A 25,631-nucleotide genomic window follows, 5' to 3' on the forward strand; every position below is an offset into this window, starting at 1 on the left:
TTATTTATTTTTCAGTAAAAAAGAAGAAGAGAGGCTTAGAATCACAACAGTGAAGTCAAGTAATTAACACATGGAAGGAATATGTGCTGCAAGATGAATAAATAATATTGCAGAGAAAGGAATTGAGACAGAAAACAAAATGCATACCTCTTTGACACTTGCTCCCTTCGTAGCCTGGTCTGCAGGTACAGGTACCGTTTCTGGGGTCGCAATCCAGGGTGTTCTCCTTCAAACAGCGGCACTCCTCTGAGCAGCCGGCTCCAAAGACCCATTTGGGACAGGCTGCAGTCAGATTAAAGTGAGCTGTTAATATTGTTGCTAGGTTGGTATGCCTAACCTGGAGCAATAAATTTCCGATGCAGAACAGAATAGCGGCTTAAGAAAAGATGACTGAATAGAAGGAAGAGAAACGTTTCTGATTACTAATGGCCATTCAGTTTAAAACATTATAGCTGTTTCATTGTACAGTGGTGCCTCGCTAGACGAATTTAATTCGTTCCACAGGTCTTTTCTTATAACGAAAAATTCGTCTAGCGAATCCCATAGGAATGCATTGAATTTTTTTTTTTGCCCATAGGAATGCATTAATTGAATTTCAATGCATTCCTATGGGAAACCGCGATTCGCTAGACGAATTTTTCATAAAATGAATTCGTCTAGCGAGGCAACCTCCGCTCAAAAAATCCTTTCGTTAAGCGGAAATTTCGTTAAGCAGGGCATTCGTTAAGCGAGGCACCACTGTATCAACCTCAGTAAACAAAATCTGCATATATCTGCATGGGAAGAAGCATTATTTCCTCTTGTGTAAAGGAGCAGTTCTTTTAAGGTGCTATGCACTATTTATTAGTGTGTTGTGTTGAAAACCACATAGTCTTTGTCCTACTACTCTGGCATTACTTATGTTGAAAAGAAAACATTTTTTTAAAAAAAATAATAATAATCAAGGTGCATGCACCTTTTGAGGTGACTGAAAGATTTCTGTATGTAGAACTTAGTTGGTTGCAACCCATGGTTTTTACCATGTTTTCAAAAATCAGGTTGAAAGGTGCCTTGAGCTGTGGGATAAGGTAGTCAGATTTAAATAAACCAATAAATAAAATCTATGCATCCTTGATTGACTGAGGAGCATTTTGCAAGAGCTGTATTGTATTGCTGAGGACTTAAAAAAACATTTTATATAGCATTCTGTACGGCTTGACTTACTTAGATGGCAGAAGCGACCATATAGCCCAGGGTCACATAAACAGGCTCCATACAATCTGTGGCAATATCCATTGTTAGCACAATTACATTTCTTGTCGCAATGTTTCCCAAAGCGTCCTTTGGGGCAACCTGATAGATATGCCGAAAAAGAAAGAACAACACAATACAAATACAAATAGGAGTCAATGTGCAAAAAAAGCAAGCAAACAAGCCTATTTTTCTATCTATCTACCTATCTATAAATAGTAAGAGTCTGTATACTGCATACCGTACTGCAATATTGCTTTACACTCCCTGCATGCATTTGGTTCCTAACATGCAGCAAGATGCATGGCAGCATGGCAGTGTTCAGACAGTGCTATTAGATGCTCCACTCAAGTGGCAGGGAGAGATGTCATTAATGCTCTTGACCGGCTGTAGGATCTGAACACTGCAGACCATGTTTGCTGCAGGATCCATGGGTGCTGCTGCTTACACACAATTGATGCCCCTCCCCCCGGTGGCACTCATCTGGAGCCCTCTGTGCCATGCAGGAAGAGCTTCTGGGAAATGCCATAGCAAGGTCAAGGAAACTCTGGATTTGTTTTACATCGGGCCAGGGTCTGGAACCCAATGCAAAACAGATCTGAGGGGTGGAGACTCCTAAAATCCAGTGCCTGACCTCCATTTCCCCAAAGTTTGCCCCATCACAAAATGGACTGTTCTGCTTACTGCACCCTGCCGTATTTGAACCTCTATGCTGCACTTTCGGTGCCAATTAAAAAAGATAGTGCCAACTCCACAGGCAATCATAAAGGCACCCAGCTGGAAATGATGTAGAGGAAAACAATAAAATTCTTACCATCTTCACAAAACTTTCCATTAATTCCTGGTGGGCAACGGCACCACCCTGTTACTGGGTCGCAGGAACCTCCGTTCTGACACTTGCAGAGGCTGCTGCAATCTTTCCCATAGGTCCCCATGGAGCAGGCTGCAAGATGAACGAGCAACACAGTCTTCTAACCGCATTAAGGACCAAGAGCAATTACGCTTCAGCTATCATGTCGAAATAAGGCAAAGCTATTAGAGGGCGTCTTAAAACAAACAGTCCGGATATTATGCCATGCCAGTTTCTGCGGGTGCTAATTTTCATCTGCTACGTGTTTGCTACTGAAATAGACCGGAAAATGTGCCGTTGATGTAGCCATGGGATGCAAAGAGAAGGAGCCATGACTTGCTCTCCTGTGGGAGTTTGGCTGCTCCTATGTCAAGTTCTGACTAAAAACTAAGGGCTGTTCCTTAGAGAGACCTTATGGACACCTGCCCCTTGTGGGCTGCTTCTCTCCCCCAAGATAGAGACAGTGGCCTTTTTGGAGGAAGATGGCTGGGAGGGTACACAATAAAGCATATACCTCTGGGCACTGGGTGTTTCTAAGGGCTTATCCACACTTCCCGTTGCTTTCCCCAAGTGAAAAACCACCCTTTAGTGCTCAATCAGAGCAAACAGCAATTGAGTTTTCTGTGGATTGCTGTTTGTTCCTATTTAAACCTAAGGAGAAGATTTTCCCTGGGGAAGGAATGGTGCAATGGGAAAACCACTCAGACACATGGCTAGAAAGAGGAAAACTGCTCAGATCCATGCTTCCTAGGCCCAGGATAAGAGAAAGTATGGACAAGCCATGAGTGTCTTAGAATCCTCCTCTAATCTGATCAGCAATATTAAAGGGCACAAAGGTACATAGGGCAGATTGATGAGCACTACATGCCATACCAAGTTGCAGCATTCAGACTAATAAAATGTATTTTTAGTGTGCGGAACACAGATATAGGTAGGGACAGCAAACAAGCAACTCAAAGGGATAAATGTTTGCTTGAACTACTTTAGTCTTGCAGTGATTGTCATTTGCAGAGCTAGCCCTAAGAAGTAAACTGCAAGGAAATCCCATCTCCACACCTGTCTGTGGAATACAATGAGTGACTTTTTGTCAAAGTGGTGAAATCAAAAGACAAAGAGTTGCCGTAGCTGATCCTTTTCTTTGAAGATTTGACTGATATGATTGGGTTTTTGTTTTTTTTGCTGGTGGAGGGAAAGCAGATTGGACATCACTTGCAAATTTGGGTCTACTAAATGGACCAGTGAGCTTTGAAACTGTCGATCACTTACAGTGGATGAGAGTAGATTTAGATGGAAAGGTGCATTATTATTGCCACTTACTGGGCTTTTTTAGGTTGCCTCTCCCTTGGAGAGGAAGTCTACAGGAGATTAAGGGACAATATGTGTGAGGCCATGTCCCTGGATCACCTTTTGTGGTTCCTTGAAATTTGATCACATCAGCTTGCTGTCAAGGCAGATGCAGGGGCAGTTTAATAGCCAGGTAATGTATCAAAAAGGTATTTCTGCATCACAGAAAGTATCTCACCTGTGTCTTATTGCCACTGCAAACTGACACTCGGTAGTCTTTAAATCTGAAGAAGGGGATTGAAATGAATGGGACTTGACACCAAAACAAATGAAGGCACCCTTAAATAAATTTGCTCTCCTGTGACAGGTATGCGTGCAGACCCAGCATGGTGAAAGGCAGGGTGATGACCCCCAAAGGTCTCACCCACAGCTCACATCAGTAGATAAGGCCCACTGAAATACATCTCTGCAATTCACAGGGAATAGCTGGATGTCATATCAATGTGGAAAGTATGACCCAATGGCAAGCAGGCAAAACCCACTAGTGTAGCAATTATTTCTTTAAATTGGACTAGAGAATCTTGGGTTCAATTTCTCACCAATACATTGAGCTCATTGTGGGTGGCCTTGAACAAGTCAGTATCTCTCAGCCTTAATGGGGATAAAATAGGATAAACACATTGTCTAATGCCCTCGACAGAAATGTAGGCGAAATTCAGGACCCCAACTTTGTTCAACATTTATGAGGTTTGATCAAATTCTTATTCAAGTCATTCACTTAGCTCACATGTGCAGAGCTGTGCACTCCGAGACCCATGAAGCCAATGCCAGCTGAACAACAGCTAGATGGTTTGATTTGTTTTAACCCATCCAGCTGAAAGGTGGTATATGCTGATCTTCAAATCTAAGCAAAGTGATTTACAAAGTAGACATTTTATATTTAATTCATATCCTGCACCTTAGTTACCAAAATCTTGTTCAAGCTGGGCTCACCCTTGTTAGTGTTCAAAGTGCATTTAAATCAGGCATCCCCAAACTTCGGGCCCTCCAGATGTTTTGGACTACAATTTCCATCTTCCCCGACCACTGGTCCTGTTAGCTGGGGATCATGGGGGTTGTAGGCCAAAACATCTGGAGGGCCGAAGTTTGGAGATGCCTGATTTAAATAGTAAGTAGTATACTTACTTTCATTACAGATAATGCCAGTCCACCCAGGTGGGCAGTCACAACTACTGTTGTCACTGTTGCATTTCCCTCTGTTCATACAGTCAGAACAACTCAAGCTGCAGTCACTGCCAAACATGTTATGCAGACAAGCTGAAATTAAAAAGCACAAGTGTCAACTCGCATGCCAGGCTTTGCTATTTCAGTTCATTCTGTACATGTTTACTGCCAGCAACTACTTGCAGCCAGGGGCTATATCATTCAAGAGATGGAAACAGAAACACAGAGAGCCGCATAAAAGTGTCACTGCAAAAGTTCCCCCTTCTTTCTTACATCCATTTATTTTTTTTCATTTTTGAAGCATGCCAATCCAGAACAAACAAATACCACCACCCCCTCGAAAACTGTACAACAAATGGCATTATGAAACATTGGCTCTGTTCTAATAGCCTCTTCTTTTCGGGTTATAAGTCCTTGCCATAATGTTAAATGTGAATTCATAGAATCCTAGAATTGTAGAGATGGAAGGGACCCCAAGGATCATATTCTATTCAAACCTTCTGCAATGCAGGAATTCCTTGCATTCAGCAGTAATTGCAAGGGATCACTCCTGTTAGTACATGCAATAAAGCTTCACTGAAAGCGCTGCTCTTTTTCTGACCTCTGCTCACTCTGAGCTGGGTTCTCAGTGTTTCCAGAAGAACAATATGCTGCAATCTCCCATACTACTCTTCCTCCATACGTGTCCCAGATGTTTCCCAGTTTTTAGCAATGGTGATATGGACTGCTGTTTTTTTAAAACTCATATTCCTTCCAGGTCCATTGGAAACAGACAATATGGCTAACTTAGGATCACAAGGAACTGTTTGGTGTGTCACCTCACCTCTCACCCTAAGAGCATAAGGATAGCAAGCAGGATCAGGCCAATGGCCAACCAGAGGCAGGACCTGGATGCAACAACACTCTTCCTGCTTGCGGTTCTCAGCAACTGGCATTCAGGGGTATTCTGGCTCCAGCAGCATAGGCAGAACCGAGTGTGACTATGTTCTATGAGCTCCAAATTTTTATAATTCTCCTTTCTTTCTGGGCTGATTTTTTTTCATTCCCTGGAAACATGTTACTTCCATGCTTGCTTTATGTGAAAAATTAAGGCAGACTTTTAGAAACATTTTCTCACCAACTTGGTGTGCAACAGTGAGCTCTCCACGAATCTCCTCTTCCTCCTCATCATAGAAAGAATCTAGGGAGGTACTGAAGTGAAGGAGCTGAGGCGGTCTTCTGAAGCGGAAGCCAGGAATCCGGGCAATCTCCAGTTCTTCTTCCTCCTCTTCCAGCTCATCGTCATCTAATGCTGATATCAGAGATACAAATACTTACACTTTCATCTTGTTAAGTCCCAAAAGCTTGATCCAATTTGTTGTTTACATCAGTAAACAGGTGCTGCTACTATTATTAATAGGAAACAGAAACTTTATAATCAATGAAAGCTCTTCAGACTATTCAGATGACAAAACTACCCTGCAATGAGGACTCTCTCACCCTAGGGTAGTTTAGTTGTATGGTTTAACAACTATATATACATGTGTATCGGAAGAAGTGTGCATGCACACGAAAGCTCATACCAATGACAAACTTAGTTGGTCTCTAAGGTGCTACTTGAAGGAATTTTTATTTTTTATATGTACATGTATTACACTTGAACTGAAACTCTTGCACGGTTCCCTTGCTGCGAGAAGCCAAGTTACAGGGAACCAGGCAGAGGGCCTTCTCGGTAGTGGCACCCACCCTGTGGAACACCCTCCCACCAGATGTCAAAGAGAAAAACAACTACCAGACTTTTAGGAGACATCTGAAGGCAGCCCTGTTTAGGGAAGCTTTTAATGTTTAACAGACTATTGTATTTTAATATTTTGTTGGACTCTCTCTGTATTTGTTGTACTCTCTCTGTATTTGGAATTGGGAGGTAATAGGTGTTACTGGTTAACTATTTTGCGCTTCCTGGAGAAGCAGAGGTGGGGAGCCTGTGGCATTCCCAATGTTCTAAGACTCCAACTCACACCAGGCTCAACCAGCATGGCTCATCATGAATGATGGGAGTTGTAGTCCAGCAACAGCCGGAAGGTCACAAATTGCCCATCTTTGCCTTAAAGAGTCGGTAGTTCATGGTGTTGTTCTTGTTTATTTTTCTTTAGTTTGAGTTGAATGTATTTGTGTTCTAAATGTGTCCTCCAAATTGCTCTTCCTTAGAACAATGTGAGATTTTTGCACTTCATTGCTCAACCCATTTTAAGGTGACTGATTAGACAAGCTGCTTCTCACTTGCAGAGAGCAATCTTAGTTTCTTTGTCTTTTGAATTAAAGATGCCTACCCAAGCAAGTTGTTATCCATCAGCCTTAAATTCCATTGGATTCAGGGTGACTTGTATGTGTTTCTGTCCCTTAAGCCCAGCCATAGCAAAGCTACAAGATTTATAAATTATCTCAGATGTGGAATTTGAATTGAACACAAAACAGTGTCTAGGGATTACATATTTAGTTTTAGAATAATCATTAAATTATAAACGTATATAAAAGCTACACACACACCCCATCATCACCACCATCCAACTATAGATGACATTTTAACACTGAAACATATATTTATAAGTCTGATTAAAACAGAAGATAAATGTTTTGGCTTTATATTACAGATTCAGCACAACCACTTTGGGAATTTTAGAATTACACTTAGCTTCTCAATATAATTTGGATTTGAGTAATATCTAATTTGCTGAAAATGCGACAATTCAAACAAACCTCATTTTAAAAAGATTATGTGCTATTAAGACGCCTCACTCTGAATAAGTAATGCCATTATCACTTCCAAAAACCATGCCTAGTAATTGGAGTTTTCCTTCGAATAGAGCTCCTAACGATACAGAATAACTTACAGATGCAAGACTTTCCATTGACACTGCTGAGCCTGTATCCTTCCTCACATGTACATTCATATGAACCCAAAGAATTAATACAATATTGGTCGCAGCCATCAGTGTCGGATAGGCACTCGTCCACATCTAGGAAATTAAATGAGGAAAGTAAACCTTGGATGCAAAACCCAATTTGGATCAAGAAGAAAACTGCTGAACTCCTGTTCAGAACTTCAGAATGGCTATTACTGTTATCTATTCCGATCACCTTGATTATTAGTACATTCACTTGTATCCAACATTAGAGTAAAGCCGTTTGAATTAATGGACGTAAGTTAATTGTTGTCTATTAGCTTCAATGAGTCTAATATGAGTTTGATTAACATTGGATACAACCCATTGATATTACCTAGATAGAATTTGCACTTCCCACCTTCTGAAATGCCCAGGCAGCTCGCAAGCATAATTTGAAACCATTTCCATTTAAAATCCAATTGAATAAACATTAAACAAAACCATGCAACTTAGAAGCAAAGCAAAGCGTATCAAATGTCTTTCGCTGCCCTTCCTTGCCTGGGAGCACATGATAGGCTTGTTTCCTTTCCTTGCCCCTCCTTCCCGCTCACATTATTTCCCCACCACCACATTAATTTTTTGGAACTACTTATGGGTAGCAGTTTTTGCAGCTAACCATGGTATCATATCTGCATTTCAAATTGTAGTTTTAAAAGATGCATGGTCAGCGATGTCGCTGCGCCGTGGTTAGCTCTAGAAATGAAAGGAGGGAGAATCTGCATATCAGAGTAAAGGGAAGAGAAGCCCGCGAGCCATTCCTAATCTCCTAACTGCAATTGGGAAATGAGGCAGGGTTGTATCTGCACAAAAAGCACCTGTAGCCTGCTTGCCACTAGCACAGGGGGTAGGGAGGCTGCTACTGCACTACAACACCCATGATCCCTGGCCAGCAACCGTGCAGGCTGGGGTTGATGGGAATTAGAGTTCAACAACAATGAGCAGCCCACAGGTTCCCCACCACCACACAAGCGGTTTCCTAAGTTCTGCTCAGGAGCAGGCGCACATCAGCACTGCTTGTGAGACCTGAGGTGACAAACACAACGAACGGCAAAGCAGATCCCCGTGGAATGTTTGCTTGGTGTTTCTGCAAAAGGCCTTGCTCAGTGCCTGGTGAACTTAAATTACCATCACATTCACAGCCGTCCAGATGAAGCTGGAAGCCTGCCTTGCAGCTGCATTCGTAGCCTCCGATGTAGTTGATGCAGAACTGTGAGCAGCAGGCATCTCCGGTCACACATTCGTCCAGGTCTACAGGAAGGATGAACAAATGTTTCACAACGCCGTAGAAGTAGTTTAAACAAGAAATAAATTGTCCGGAGAGGAATGTTTACAGCAGGGCACGACAACCCCCATGATCCTTGACCACTGATCCTTGAGCTGATGGGAGCTGCAGTCCAACAACATCTGAATGGCCACTGGTTCCCCAGACCTGGTTTAGTGAACACTTGCATGGTACGCTCTGACTTACAATTTCAGCAGTATTCATCCAACACTGCAGAGGCTAATTGGTCTTGTAGTAAGGTTACAGCTTACTGGGAAATGATATATAATGAAATGAAAAGGATGTTTAAAATAACCTTTGGGGGGTGGATACCAGACGCTTTTATTTTGGGAATTATAAGGTCAGAACTACCTAAACTGTACAGAAACTTATTCATGTATGCTACTACAGTGGCAAGAATGTTACTTGCCCCCAAATGGAAAGAAGCAGATGTACCAGCAAAGGAAGAATGGATACAAAAACTTATGGAATATGCAGAAATGGCAAAACTTACCAGAAGAATAAGAAATCAAGATAACAATTTTTAATAAAAGGATGGAAATGGTTTATTGAATATTTACAGATAAATTGTAAACCGATAAAGACATTGGCAGGATCATTGTAATAGCCTGCAGTTTCAGAAGAGTATATATTTAAAGATGATGCATAAATGAGCAAATTAAGTTAATTTGGATATGAAAAAGATATTAAAAATAAATTCAAGGAACCGCAGAAAGAGGGGGAAGGAAGTCAAGTTATGAAATGTAAAAATGGTTGTAAAAATTAGTGAAATGTATGAACTTGAAATGTAAATAAATAAATAAATAAATAATAAAATAAACACTGCAGGGGCTAACAACACCAACCCTTGATTTTAAAATCCCCGATTCAAATTTTTACCTCTGCCACAACCCTGGTTATGCTACAGGAATTCCTTATCCACACAATGGGATGAAATAAAAACGTCTCGCTGTATTAGATTCCCCCCCCTTCCTCAAAAGATGCTCAGGGCATGCATATGGTGAAGTGACCTTCAAAGATCCTCTAGTCGAGCCCAGTGGCATTACAGGAACCCTGCTGCTACAACATTTGTGGTAGATGACCATCCAGCTTCTGTTTAAAAGCCTCTCACAATGGAGAGTCCACCACCTTCCAAGCCATGCTCATCCACCATTGGACAGCTGACACCATCCTCCTAATTATCAGACACCTTCTGTATTGTCTTTTAGCACATTCCTCTTTCTAAATGGAGATTTGTACCTCAGTTTATAACTGTATGGGATTTGAACTGATTTTATGTATGTGTTGTTGTTTTAAACCAGGCGTCCCCAAACTGCGGCCCTCCAGATGTTTTAGCCTACAACTCCCATGATTCCTAGCTAACAGGACCAGTGGTCGGGGAAGATGGGAATTGTAGTCCAAAACATCTGGAGGGCCAAAGTTTGGGGGTGCCTGTTTTAAACTAACCAACTAGATATGTATAGATATATATATTTACATATATAGGTTTTTATATATGCAATCAATTTAATTATTATATATAATTGTTTTATAAATATGTTTGTTATGTTGCGAATAGCTTCAGATGCCTCATAGAAAGATACCGTAATTATAATATCATATCATATCAAATCATATCATATCATATCATATCATATCATATCATATCATATCAACCCCTTTCTCATAATTTGAATCCATTAGCTTGAGCCCTAACTTCTGGGGCTTGATTCCAACCTCTCCTTCCCCATTGTATCTTCACAACAATTCCTCCAAGGGAGATGAGGAAGACAGGGACCAAGGAAGAAAGACTATCTTGATGTCATTGAGTGAGCTACATGGGCTAAGCAAGAATTTGGACCCAAGTATTCTTGGTTCAAGTCTAGCATTCTATCCCCAATACTATATTGGCTCTACTGATCTCTCTTATTAAGACAGTTTGAAGACACACCAAAGTAGCACACATGAAGCAGTTTTAATACCCTTAAACTGTCATGTAAAAGCCGAGTATTAGCATTATATTACTAGGAACAGGCACTGCTGAATAGAAATCCCCTTTGCTACGAATACGCATGAATTCTTTGGACAATTCATCTTGCCAAAATCTTAGACAGAATGCAAATACAACTGTGAAATGCTTCCAGCAAAAGTCTTCTCAGATGAAAATATTAACTTTTTAAAGGCAATTATATCTTCTCTCCCTCCGCCCTTTTCTTTCTTTCTTTTTTAAAGAAATGAAGTAATTCCTGGCAGCTTGATAACCAATATGACATGGTGCCTCTGCAAGAGCTGGAACTGCATGGGACCTAAAACTCCTGATGTAATTAAGGTGAAACAAGGTCTCATTGAATAAATAAACAAACAGAAGTACAGATTGAGCCAAGCTGATTGGCTACCCAAACAATGACCAGTCGATGCTGAATTTGCAAAATTCCATGAATGAAGAAACAAGAGAAGAGAAAGGTCAGTGTGGCAATTAACCTTGGAAAGGGTGCTAACATTCTTGGGGGATCTAGTCGACACAAGGAAATAGGGAAAACATGCAATCAATCCACGGAGGTCAGAGGCCAGCATGAAATTGATTAATGCAGGTTTCTGGACCAATACCATTGTTTTCTTCCTTCAAACGTCACAAAGAAGCTGGCAGGCAATGTTTCAGATCATATCTATGCTTCTGGTTCTCTTACTACTCACTGTGCATTGAAACCTGCCATCAGTTAGTGGGAAACGCTTCTTATCCCCTTTACATAATGGTTTTTTGTTTGTTTGTTTGTTTGATTGATTGTTTTTATACCGTTTGTGCTGGTGGAGATTGTAATCTCCTTTGGGCAGAGACCTGTTCTCCTATACAGGCAATCCTCGTTTTGCATGGGGGTTCAGTTCCAGTGGTGTTCATGTGTCAGCAGAGCTTGCATAAGCCTAGTCCACCCCACCTCATTCCGCCCCTTTTTGTGATGTCTTTATGATGTTTTGGGGCTACTTCTGGGTTTGGTGCTGTGCGCGCGCATGCGATCACATGTCATTCACATGTGTCTAAAACCAGGAGTGGCCTATACTCTGCAAAGTGGCAAATGTGCATTCATAGTACTGTATAGCCTAGAAGTGGCTAAGCTGTGGCACTCTAAATTAGACCCCAAATCTCATCAGCTCCAGAAAGCATGTCCAATAGTCCAGAAGGATAGAAGTTGCAGGTTCCACATTCCTGATATAAACTAACAAGCAATTATATCTACATCTGCTACAATCTTTTCTCACCCAGAATGGCCACAGAAATCAGAAAACAATCCTAACAAATGTTGAGCATTTATATGCCAAAATAGCTTCTACGTGATCTGCAACTATAAAGTCAATCAATATTTTAAATGCACACTAACATTATAACATCCCTAACTGAAATAGACATCAAAACTATCAATTAAAATGTGTGGCAATTAAAAGAGTTTTTTTTTAAAAAAAACCCAAAGCAGTTAAAAGAATGAAATCACAAGTCCAGTTCAGGGGGATGCTTCCCTAAACAGATGTTTCTGCTTAGTGTTGGAACCGGTGGAATGCCAATACTGATGGGGATTCTCATGTTTAATCAGGGAGGTCTTTCCACAACACTGGTGCTACCAGTGAAGAAACCTGCCTCCATGTTACCACATAAAACACCTTAACTACAGTACTCTATATTCCAAACATTATATAAACACAGTCTGTTGCAGCTACTTCATTTCTTATAGTGTAAAATAAAGCTTTCAAAAGTAAGACTGCTGCTTTGTTAACTGTAGGTGTGGAATATTCTGCACTTCCCCCTCTCTGGAAGCCCTCCTCCTTTGGCGATCATCTGTGTGACTTTGTGTGTATCTGTGCTCATTATTGCCATCAATTCTTCCCATTCCTTGTTAAATAAATACAGTTTTTGTGCCAAATGAAATAATAATAATAATAATAATAATAATAATAATAATAATAATAATAAACGTCTATGGTTTTAGGGGCAGATCTTAACATACTGCCCCATTAAGGGATGTGTAAGCTTGTTGGTTCATTTGGGGTCCTTGGCATTAATTTGGAGTGCATGGCATTGCCCTCCTTACCCATGTAATTTTGTTCTGTAAACCCAGGTCCCCAAATCCCCCCCCCACTCAATAATAGGTGTTGTGGGGGGAAAGAGTTGTTAAAGTGGTACAGTGGAACCTTGGTTTTCGAGCGCCTTGGAAGTCGAATGGCTTCCGAAGCACATTTCTCCATTTTTTCAGTGTATTTTGCCTACTGCCCATTGTTCCATAGTTTTCGGGCGTTTTAGAAGTCAAATGGTCTTCCAGAATGAATTATGTTCGAAAACCAAGGTTCCACTGTATAAAGGTTTGTAGTCTAAGAAGGGGACAGACTCCTTTGAAGAGCTGTCTATATTTCCTTATACATCACCTGTGCATGTCTTTCCATCTAAATCCAAGCGGTAACCTTGGTTACAAGAGCAGAGGGGCCCATTGGTGGAGTGCTCACAGTGATGAAGGCAACCTCCGTTATCATCTTCACAGCTGTTGACAATTTCCATTTCAATGCCTTTCCAGAAAAGAATCAAATCATTGCCAATAAATACATAAAAATGAGAATTGGAGTAAGTTTGCTGCACGTGGGCTCTACAAGAAAACAACGCAGTTCCAGCCAGCCCCTTCAGGGATGCTCCATTGCATTCCTCCCCACACTGGTTCTCCATTTGCCTCCCACAACAGTCTCAGCAATTCCATGCTCAGTGAACTTGCTCAGTCTCCACTGCAATGTTTTGGGGTTTCTTCCTTAGCCTTCCCTCCAAGAAAGATTTTCTGTACTTTTGCGAAACTTGGGGTTCCTCTAAGGCTCCTCCTCCTACCTCCCTCTTGCTTGCAGCTGGAGCCATTTTGGCTACATAAAGATCTGCATCACTCAGAGGGTTAGTACCTATTAGCCAACTTTATTAGCTTCCAGGGTGTCCTGTATCTTTAAGTGGAATACAAGAGTTTCAGCACTTCTTGCTTGGGCTGCATACACACAATACATTTAAAGCATCTCCCCACAAAGAATCCTGGACTCCTGTAGTTTAAGGATTCTTGGAATTATAGCACTTTGAGGGGTAAACAACAGTTATTTTAATGTATATGCAGACTATCAATATACAAGAAATGACACAGATGAACCTGATAACATACGAGTGCATATCAAAGGCTCAAACATGTTTCAAACTCACTACGTCGTCTTCAGTGGAAAATTATATAATTATTCAAAAACAAAGCTAGGCATGCTGGCTATTATAAAACCCAAGGTCAAAGAGCCTGGTTACATTTGTAGTGTCTGCAAAAAAACAAACCACACACACAAATTGCTCAGTGTAACTATAGCTTCCTGCTGAAGAAGACATTCTGTAGTTTAAACACATTCAGGCCTTTGAAATCTTTTTATATAATGCATGCACCATATTGCTATTTTATGAGGCTCGTTAATGTTATTCATTGAATAGTCATAGATTTTTAGTTCAGAATATAAATTTAATTTGTTAGATCAAGCGTTATTTCTCCATATTTTCCCCACCTGTCTCCACCTTTTCATCCATGTGATCTCATAATTTTTATGGTCAAGCAGGGAGCTTTGGACTGAATAGGCCAAGCCACAGTTTTTATATCACATTTCAGTCATGAATCAGTTAGGAAAAATGAGGGCTAACATATATGAAGTAATTATGCTTTTGTTTAAAACTGTTGTATGGCATGCAAAATCAGGAGAGATGGACGTGGGGAGGGGGGAATCAGCCTTAAAACATGGAGTCTGAAATGAACATGTACTTTGGGTGACTACGGGAATATTTGAACTCATTATAATTCACTGTATATTGAAGACTGGTCAGCAGCGCTGTTTGCCTCTTGAAATGCAGGCATCACAGTTCAGAATTCTGAACTTGCACTCATGATTGCAGAAACCATGGCTCAGCATGAAGGTCTCTGCAGAATCCAGCATTCAAGCACTGAGATACATCTACTGGGAATTCTAATCACATTGGTTCTTAAAAAATGAGAATACCACAAGAATCAGAAACAGGGGCACGCCTCCCCAGATAAAAACGGCCACCTAATTATCATCTCATTTTATCCTTTTGGAAAGATACAGTTCCCTTTACAGAACTGCTGCAAAACTCCCACTTACGGTAGCATTGTCTTCCGTCAGCTCCTAGTTCAAATCCAGGATTACAAACGCAGGCAAAGGAGCCCAAAGTGTTCACACAGCGATGGGTGCACTTGGCTGTCCCTTCTGCACACTCATCAGCATCTATAGAACAAAAAAAGGTGTTGAGGTTGAACAGTGTTGAACAAAAGGTCAGCCTTAATGGAGATCAGCAACCTTCAGGAAACCCTTTCAAAATCAGAGAGCCTACAAAGGAATTGAGGAGTGATGTAGAAGATTCTAGGTCTAGGGCATGTTCCACAATGTGCAGTCAGTGCATGCTCAACCTATTTGCCCAGCCTCTCTGCACCTGTTTGTTGACAAATTTGAACTGAGGACATAGCTTATTTGAGCTGTGTAGGCAGAGGAACACCAGCAGAGGTGAATAAAAGGCACTTGTTAGTCATTACTGGACCTTCTGAAAATATTTGAAGGCACTCCATAGTTCTACAGAACAGGGATTTTTGTTTTTATTTTTTGCTGGGGTGGGTTGAGATGGTGGTGGTGGTAGAAGAGGGAACTGAAGCAAACACATATGCTCAATCACTAAGATTATAGAATAACCAATGTGCTACCCTGGAGATGCAGATTGGTGCACTGGCGGAGCTTCATGCTCCGGCACCGGGGGCGGGGGAGGGCTGGCGCACATTCTGGGAGTGGTGCACACCGTCCGGAGGGGCGTGGCACACATTCTGGGGGCGTGCTGTGCCACCCGGAGGGGCGTGGTGCGTGGAGTGCAGCCGCCATGGCGCCCTCGGGGTCGCACTGCCCGGGGTGGAGCGCCCCCATCGCCCCTCCCTTCCTACGCCCCTGGATTGGTGTTGTGATGAGGTTGCTGGACTAGGTCCTAAGAGACAAGAGTTCAAATTCCAAATCAGCCATGAAGATCACTGGGTGATCTTAGGCCAGCCACTGCCTCTCGGCCTAACCTACCTCTCAGGGTTGTTGTGCAGATTTGTTGAGGTTGGGAGACTCATGTAAGCCACCTTGAGCTCTTTGGAGAAAAAGGTGGAATATAACCGCAGTAAATAAATTGTTATATTTTTATTTATTCATTTGCCATTTATTTTCCAAAATGGTTTCCAAGTGTTATATACAGGCATTGTGTCGTTGTAGTTACAGGTAGGTAGCCATGTTGGTCTTCCGTAGTCGAAACAAAATAAAAAAAAACTCCTTCCAGTAGCACCTTAGAGACCAACTAAGTTTGTCATTGGTATGAGCTATCTGAAGATGTGTGCATGCACACAAAAGCTCATACCAATGACAAACTTAGTTGGTCTCTAAGGTGCTGGTGGAAGGAATTTTTTCATTGTGTTTTTGGGCATTGATTTCCAAGACAATTTTCCTTCCTAGCTTCTCTTCTCCTCTCACGGTAGGAGGAAGTGAGTAGCTGAGCCAGCAGTGGCAGAGAAGAGCCAAGAAGGGGGTGCCTCTGTCTGAAGCCCCCTTCCAAGGTCTCCTAATGGGAGACAATTGAACACATCTGCCAGCAGCAGTAGGCAATGGAGGCCATAGGGGCTCTCTAAACCACTGTGCTTCCAAATCAAGAAGTCTGACCCCAAGATTGTAACTCCTCTTCACAGTAGAATGGCTCCAACTATGTTCTTGCTTACATGTGTTTAGCATACCTGGTTAGAAAAGAGGTCAATAATTAGACTCTTCAATTTTAGTTACCATCCCCGCAACCCAGACTTTGCTTTTTTTTACCTGCACAGGACTTCCCATCTGCAGAAAGGCGATATCCAGAATAGCATTCACACTCTGCAAGTCCGCTCTCATTTCGGCAGATCTGCAAGCAGCCTCCATTTCCACTTGCACAGGGGTCAATCTCTGAAACCAAACACCAAGAAATCCAGGCAATGAGGATCTAAGGTGCTAGCTAGGAATGTTAGGTGTCTGAATTAGAAACCAGCAATGCTTTGAGAAAACACACACACACACACACAAACATATCAACCAATACACAGAACACAGGTCAAGGTCTATCTGGCGCAGGCTGCAAGTCTTTTCACACTGCAGTGATATTTATCTCCCAATTTCATTCCGACTGTTCGTCACAAACAATTTGACAAGTTCATCTGGCAGAGATGCTTGAACTTATTTTCAATAGTTACAAAACTGGCCAACATGCACAACCTGTTATGCCACAACTGAAAAGAAAGAAATAGAGGGTGGGGATTCTGAGAGAGTGGGAGTGGGGGGGTGAGGGGGATCAGCTTTAATGATATTCCCAGTTTCCTACAGTGCTGACTTGCTTTCCCCAATATTCAGCAGAGATCTGACACAGATACTTCCATGCGCATCTCTGCCTGCCAACGGTTCTCTGTGCCAGCAGTTCAAATTGATGGCACTTTATTCTATAGCTTCCTTTGCAGTTCGACAAATATAATTGCTCAAACATGCCTGGCAAACCGTGACCAGCCCTTAACAACCAGAGATCTTGCTGCGAGGGATTACAGTGGCGGCTCTACCGGAGAGTCAATATAATTGTTTGGAAATGCACTTCCAAAAGGAGCACAAGCTCCTGCTCCAAATATATTGCACATCAGATCAGAAAGAGACCAGGACATTCTTGAAAACACCGAAAACAGAAAAACAACAACAAAAATCCATGGTAAATTAGGCCTAAAGATTCCAGTGGTGGTTCTATATTTTGGAAAATGTGCCTCAAGTCAATTTCCAAGTACCAGGTTGGGGTAACCAATGTGGTGGCTACTTTCAGATATTGTTGGTCTACGACTCCCATAATCCTTGACCTTTGGCCATGTTGACTGAGGCTGATGGGAGTTGGAGTCCAGCAACATTTGGAGGGTCACATGTTGGCTACCCTTGATCTAGATCAGTGTTTCCCAACCAGTGTGCCTCCAGATGTTTTGGGACTACAACTCCCATCATCCCTAGCTAGCAAGACCAGTGGTCAGGAATGATGGGAGTTGTAGTCCCAAAACATCTGGAGGCACACTGGTTGGGAAACACTGATCTAGATGATGTGACTTTAGTATATATGCAGCTCCCTATATCTTTAGGTGAGCTGTTTTGTCTCTAGTCTGCTAAGCTCAGGAGCAAACCAGCAGCACACATAGGCAAGATAATGCCTTTGGCTCAGGTGTGCCATGATTTTCCTTCTGTCTGTGCCACTTTTAAAAACAAAGATGTGCTTGGGACCTTAAGAAAACTGCAGAAAGGAGTAGGCAGTTGTTAGAAGGTCTGAATCGTGGATGACAGTTTCATATGTACATCCAGAACCCTTCTTATCACTTCTAACATCCTTTGCCCACTTTGATAATGGTGCCTTTGGCTTCTCTGATTTTATCCTTTCGTGATCATTGACCGCTGCAGTGAAGCAGCCTTTTCCCTGTCTTTTGTACATCTCTTGCAGGCAAAGCTCCTGCTACAAGCAGAACTGAGAGACAGAAGAAACACAGGACCAAAGCCTTGATTTTCTTTAAAATACACATGTATATTTTATGGTAAGTATGGGCATATTGCACATGGCACCATACATGCAGTGAGTATGCAGTGGGAGATTTAGCTGAGCTCGGCTGCAAAACTTGGCAAACAAAGTCTCCAGTGGATCAATGGAAATGCAAGCATAAAACTCAAGCCATCAGCAGCTTCAACAGATAATGGGAGCTAATAAAACTTGGCAGGAGGAAAGACAACCCAAGGTCAAATTTCCTTCCTAATTCTTTTTAAGAAAGGGAGAACAATGGAATCCAATAATCTGCTTTGATCTCTATTCCTCTCCCCACTGTCCCTCCTCGTACACCTCCCTCTTATTATTTCCTCTCCCCCTTATGTTGCTTGATGAGTTGACTACCCTTGTTGTCTCCTCTAACCACTACATGGGCCTCCATAATATTCAGTTCATAGCCAAGTCATGCTGTTTCTCCCTTTACAGAATTGTAGGAAATATGGCCAAGATCAGGTCAGGGGAGAAGGGACTGAAGAGACACAGGTACACTTGCCTCCAGCTGGGGAGACTTCCCTTTGAGAAGCCTTGGATTGGAGTTCAGAAGTGGTAATCTAGTCTGGGGGGAGTTATAAATCAACCTCCAGCTTCTGTCAGCGCTCACCCACTGCTCTCTTGCTCTCTGAGCAACTCCCATAATGCCCTGTAGGCTTTTGTTTGAGGTCAGGATAGGACAAATGCTTACATTCTATATCGAGATCTTCGTACTTCCACAGGGTAGGCAGATTACAAAAAGTTACAATTGCTATTAAATAAGTCCACTCTTAGACATAATCCTCACTCCTACCATTCCCCCATTGCAATGGTACAAGATCAGTGTGGAGGTGAAATGTAACAGGCTTGAACCAGAGAGCCCAGCAGCAGGGCCCAGTCACATGACTCTCTATTTCTGATACCTAAACTGCATTAATCAATCAAGTAAACATGCATTACACTAGGGTGGAAGCGGGGAAGCTGGGATCCTTCAGATGTTGTTGGACTACAACTTGCATCAACCCAACCGGAATGGCCAATGGTCAGGGAGTCCCACAATATCTGGAGGGCCAAAGGTTACCCCACACTACAGCCTTCGGGCTTATATTGTGTTTCCAACAGGTTACCCGCACCCTGGGCTAACACTTACTTTCACAGTGCTTCCCATCTCTCTTAAGCTGGTAGTGTGTGTGGCACTGACACCAGTAGTGGTCTTCACTCATCTGCATACACTCATGTTCACAGCCTCCGTTGTTGACGGCACAAGAGCTCACACCTAATACAATGAGAACACAAAAAGCCAGAATGTGGTGATGCGGTTCTCCACCCAAATATCTGAAGTGAGGGCAAAAAGTGGAGCAACCTTTCACACAGCAATAAAGTGGTACCTCGGTTTAAGTACACAATTGGTTCCGGAAGTCTGTACTTAAGCTGAAGCGTACTTAACCTGAAGCGAACTTTCCCATTGAAAGTAATGGAAAGTGGATTAATCCGTTCCAGATGGGTCCGCGGAGTACATAAACTGAAAGTACTCAAACTGAAGCGTACTTAAACTGAGGTATGACTGTACATCCTAAAGAGCAGATTGCCTTCCCAACATGTGTATTTTGACCCATCACCTGCAATACTAGACCTTATGGCTTTAAGCAGGACCCTGGATGAGCTCACATCCTCCAGCCACTAGTACTGTGCTAAACGCCATATGATCCCTTTGGTAAAGGCATCTCATTTCTAAAAGCTTAGTGATAAGCTGAAGACTTGCTTTTTGCCTTGGATGCATTACCTCCTTTATGCCAAAGCTTTATCCATCAACAAACTTCACACATCTGTTCCAAAAATGATCCTTGAAAGCAGAGCAGGGAAAGAAAAGCCTTGCTAACACTCTGATACAGAGGAAGCTGTGACCAGTCAGACCACTGGTACATATAGCTCAGTAGCTTTCCAAGGATTCGGATAGAGGACATTCCCCACCCTACTTGGAGATGCTGAGGACTGATCCTGGGACCTTCTAAAGGTTGGTTTTTTAACTATGTTAGCAAAAACACTTCCACTGCTGCAGCTAGAGTGAAAATATTAGGATATAAGTCACAGAACTTGGGAAAGAAGAAAGGGAAACAAGAAACTGCCTTATACTGAGTCAGACCATTGGTCCATCCAGTTCAGTATTGTGCACACTGAAGCAGTCTAGGGCTTCAGATTGAGGACACCCCTTTACCTTGAAATGCCAAAGCTTGAACCTGGGACCTTTTGAGTGCACGGCAGATGCTCTACCAGTGAGCTATGGTATGCAAATATATATATCGCCATCTAGCAACCCAAAAGTCTTTCTTGAGAAACAGGTGGAACTGAACACGCTTGAGGGCTTGTGTTCTGGGGAGTGGTTCCAAGATGGATGCCGGAAGAAAGGCTGCATAACAGAAACCATGAAATAAAACCAGTTATGGTTCATACTGGTTCACTGCCCTTCCCCAACATGTGTGTACAGTGGTACCTTGGTTTATGAACACAATTGGTTCCGGAAGTCTGTTCATAAACTGAAGCGTTCATAAACTGAAGCGAACTTTCCCATTGAAAGTAATGGAAAGTGAATTAATCTGTTCCAGATCGGTCTGCGGCGTTCGTAAACTGAAAATTCGTAAACAGAGGTGTTCATAAACCGAGGTTCCACTGTATAGACACATAGCCCTGAGGTGATGGATGGCTGCTGGATTCCTCTATGGAGGGATGAGTGACCTATTCAAGGTGTTGTCCACGTATGTTGCCCTGAACCTGGTGCAGCATTGTAAGAGCTGGTTGTCAAGGGGGAGAAGGGGAATTGTAGCTTCAGGTTTTGCATTGTTCTGTGGCATTCTTTTAAATGGGGCATTAAGTCTATTGCAAGAAATTCACTGAGAGACCAATGTCCCCATTAGCTTATTGATTTAAGCCTCTTCATTAACCTTGGGCCTGAATTAAAAATAAAACAAGAGAAGTAGTTCTGTTAAGGTTAACATTACCCCTATTGGGACAACATCAGATTTCCTATTCAAAATTATAGCTACACATTTCTCACATATTCATATCCTTGCTTTGCTTTCTGATGCATGACTTCCTGTTTCCATCCCCTAGTCTCCAAGATCTATAAAGGCAGCTTCACGATTCTGCTAGAATGTTTAATGTTATTTGCATATAACCCAACAAGGCAGCGGAAAACGACAAGCTTTTCTTAAAGGATTCTCTCCCACCTTGGCTAGAATGGCAGGCTTAATGTTATCTTGAAACTAAGCCAATGCACTGGCAACTCTTAAGAAATTGCAAACAAGACATGTGTTCGATCCCCAAGCTCATCTCAAAAACAAAGAAATACAAAAGAATGGATTCAACAGATGTAATGTCATTCATACCTAACCGAACTGTTTTTCACATTTCAACCAGGAATCAATGGGAAATGGAACAGTCTCTCTTGTGCTGATATGCAGATTTACAGAGAATTTTAATCCTTTCTACAGAACTTGGCTACAGCTATTGAAGCTTTATGCCTTATTGCTCTGGTATCTCAATTAAAACAACTCTCTGCTGTCATTTCGCCACCAGCTGTAAGAAAACTACAAATCTATGTGAATATAGGGTGAAAAGAAGACCATTAAAAAAAATCACACCCTGCTAATTCTCTTTTTAACAACATGTTACGTCCTGACTTCTTTTTTCTTTTTGTTATTTAAAATATCTATATCACAGCTTTTCAAAATATTCTAAACCATTAACAGAGAAAAAAGGTTTGTTTTTTTTTAAAAAAAATATATTTCTGTGCCACTTACTGTTAGGAAAATGTCGAACCAGTTCACAACATTAAAAACATATTAAAACCATTTCCAAACATGAAAAAAATCAGAATATCAAAGAAATATAGAACTGTAGAACCCAGTGTTAAAGATAACCAAATGCCTAAGGAATACATTAAAATGCTTAATTTACCCAGAGCAGGAGAAAACAAGCTTGTTCCATCTTCCATGCGACATCCCTTGAGATATTAGAAGATGGCTATCATCTTCAAAGAGATTGAGTTGGGTGTCATCTGCATACTGAGGATGCTACATTCTAAATCCCCAAAACTATTGCTTCAAAAGGCTTCACCTAGATGTTGAAAAGGGGACGGCGACAGGACAGAACCTTGTGGAACCCCAGGCCCAGTGGCCAAGTAGTCAAACAGACACTCCCCACCTTTTGAAATCTCTTCTTTACGAAGAATTGAGCCCAAGTCCCATCCTGGCCAGACAGTCCAGAATACAGTGGTGCCTCGCTTAACGAATGCCCTGCTTAACGAAATTTCTGCTTAACGAAAGGATTTTTCAAGCGGAGCGTCCCTCGCTAGACGAATGCGTTTTACGAAAAATTCGTCTAGCGAATCGCGGTTTCCCATAGGAATGCATTGAAATTCAATTAATGCGTTCCTATGGGCAAAAAAAAAAAATTCAAAAAAAATTCAGTGCATTCCTATGGGATTCGCTAGACGAATTTTTCAGTATAAGAAAAGACCCGTGGAACGAATTAATTTCGTCTAGCGAGGCACCACTGTAGTGCCATTGTTGAAGGTATTGGAAACTGCTGACGAGACTGACAGTGACATACTTTTCCTGCCCCGATTCAAATATTTTCTGTCAGGATGGGCCAGGCTGTTTCTGTCCCAGAATTAGGCCTGAACCCCAGTTGAAATGGTTCTAGATAACCTTGCATCATTTAGAGTTTTCCACTCTAAATGATCTCTGAGAATAGACACCTGAGGTCAATTAGGCTTCATAAAACTTTAAAATTGACCCATGCAAAAGTACCAATTATGCTGATGAGGATGGGGAAACTTTTTTTTATTTTGTACTCAATACTTTTCCTTGATCAAATTTATTTTTATTAGCAACTATATCTTACTAACTGACATAATTGTTTCAAGAGTTGTTGAAACTTTCAAATACTTTGATCCTAATACTGTCCACCCAAGCAAAGGTATATGTATACTCTAAGGTTGCCCAATTCAGGAGATTAAGACAATTACATGTGTATTGGGATTGTTGTTGTTTAGTCGTTTAGTCGTGTCCGACTCTTCGTGACCCCATGGACCATAGAACGCCAGGCACTCCTGTCTTGCACTGCCTCCCGCAGTTTGGTCAAACTCATGTTCGTAGCTTCGAGAACACTGTCCAACCATCTCGTCCTCTGTCGTCCCCTTCTCCTAGTGCCCTCCATCTTTCCCAACATCAAGGTCTTTTCCAAGGATTCTTCTCTTCTCATGAGGTGGCCAAAGTATTGTAGCCTCAGCTTCAGGATCTGTCCTTCCAATGAGCACTCAGGACTGATTTCCTTAAGAATGGATAGGTTTGATCTTCTTGCAGTCCATGGGACTCTCAAGAGTCTCCTCCAGCACCATAATTCAAAAGCATCAATTCTTCGGCGATCAGCCTTCTTTATGGTCCAGCTCTCACTTCCATACATCACTACTGGGAAAACCATACCTTTAACTATACGGACCTTTGTAGGCAAGGTGATGTCTCTGCTTTTTAGGATGCTGTTTAGGTTTGTCATTGCTTTTCTCCCAAGAAGCAGGCGTCTTTTAATTTCGTGACTGCTGTCACCATCTGCAGTGATCAAGGAGCCCAAGAAAGTAAAATCTCTCACTGCCTCCATTTCTTCCCCTTCTATTTGCCAGGAGGTGATGGGACCAGTGGCCATGATCTTGGTTTTTTTGATGTTGAGCTTCAGACCATATTTTGCGCTCTCCTCTTTCACCCTCATTAAAAGGTTCTTTAATTCCTCCTCACTTTCTGCCATCAAGGTTGTGTCATCTGCATATCTGAGGTTGTTGATATTTCTTCCGGCAATCTTAATTCCGGTTTGGGATTCATCTAGTCCAGCCTTTCGCATGATGAATTCTGCATATAAGTTAAATAAGCAGGGAGACAATATACAACCTTGTCGTACTCCTTTGCTATTTGGTCTCTGGTTCCTCTGCCCCTTCGAAATCCAGCTTGCACTTCTGGGAGTTCTCGGTCCACATACTGCCTAAGCCTGCCTTGTAGAATTTTAAGCATAACCTTGCTAGCGTGTGAAATGAGCACAATTGTGCGGTAGTTGGAGCATTCTTTGGCACTGCCCTTCTTTGGAATTGGGATGTAGACTGATCTTCTCCAATCCTCTGGCCATTGCTGAGTTTTCCATACTTGCTGGCATATTGGGTGTAGCACCTTAACAGCATCATCTTTTAAAATTTTAAATAGTTCAGCTGGAATATCATCACTTCCACTGGCCTTGTTATTAGCAATGCTTTCTAAGGCCCATTTGACTTCACTCTCCAAGATGTCTGGCTCAAGGTCAGCAACCACACTACCTGAGGTGTACGAGACCTCCAGATCTTTCTGGTATAATTCCTCTGTGTATTCTTTCCACCTCTTCTTGGTGTCTTCTGCTTCTGTTAGGTCCTTACCACTTGTCCTTTATTATGGTAATCTTTGTACGAAATGTTCCTTTCATATCTCCAATTTTCTTGAACAGATCTCTGGTTTTCCCCATTATTGGGATGATAATAATAATAATAATAATAATAATAATAATAATAATAATAATATACACATCTGTATATTAATGTATGGTAATGTAACAGTATTTTTTCTTTTTTTTCATTCTCACTCACTTTTTTTACTTTCTTTTTTCTCACTCTGTTATTTTTTTAAAAAAACTTCTCCTTGATGAACAGAAAAGGTAAGCTCCGACATTCATTTTTAGTATGGAACTAACAAACGTCCTGTTAGACTAACTGGTATCTTTAGGATGACACAGATTATCTGGCTATCAACTCAACCCCTCACAAAGCATTTCTAAAGGCTCTGAATTCTGAATGTGGGTTGAACTATAAGTTAAAAATGTCACAGGGCTGCTGCCAAAAACACCCTCCAAGTTCTCACCTGTGAAGAGTAGAGACACACTTCATGATGCAATGTCATCACTTTGCAAGTTGTTCTGCCCCCGGCTAGCAAACGATGTGGAACGAGAGCGGGGGAACTCACAGTATGATGACAGCATATCATGAGACGGGTGTCAAGGGTGGGAATGCAGCATGGGTGTCAGGGGTGAGAACTTGATGTGGGAGTGTCAGTGTCAGCAACATCCCCATGACGCACAAAGTGTGTCAATCCTTACTTAGAATGCAGAGTATTTTGAAATGCTTCTTGAACAAAAACAAATAGCCTGGCTATTTGACCAGACAGTGGT

The 25,631-nt window shown here is 41.8% G+C and overlaps 1 protein-coding gene across 1 annotated transcript in view; it reads right to left on the reverse strand.

Moving 5' to 3' along the window:
- The window catches only part of LOC118093937 (multiple epidermal growth factor-like domains protein 6), a 198,179-nt gene that overhangs the window by 57,259 nt on the left and 115,289 nt on the right, over positions 1–25,631 (reverse strand). The window contains exons 6-16 of the mRNA XM_060274215.1: positions 19,546–19,671; positions 16,658–16,780; positions 14,933–15,055; positions 13,184–13,321; positions 8,638–8,760; positions 7,459–7,584; positions 5,706–5,879; positions 4,550–4,681; positions 2,045–2,173; positions 1,204–1,332; positions 148–282 (exon numbers count right to left, since the gene is read on the reverse strand). Of these exons, the coding sequence (XP_060130198.1) occupies positions 148–282; positions 1,204–1,332; positions 2,045–2,173; positions 4,550–4,681; positions 5,706–5,879; positions 7,459–7,584; positions 8,638–8,760; positions 13,184–13,321; positions 14,933–15,055; positions 16,658–16,780; positions 19,546–19,671 (1,458 nt within the window). The remainder of the gene's footprint in view (positions 1–147; positions 283–1,203; positions 1,333–2,044; positions 2,174–4,549; positions 4,682–5,705; positions 5,880–7,458; positions 7,585–8,637; positions 8,761–13,183; positions 13,322–14,932; positions 15,056–16,657; positions 16,781–19,545; positions 19,672–25,631) is intronic.

This window comes from Zootoca vivipara, chromosome 5 (genome assembly GCF_963506605.1).
Source record: "Zootoca vivipara chromosome 5, rZooViv1.1, whole genome shotgun sequence".
Lineage (NCBI taxonomy): Eukaryota > Metazoa > Chordata > Lepidosauria > Squamata > Lacertidae > Zootoca > Zootoca vivipara.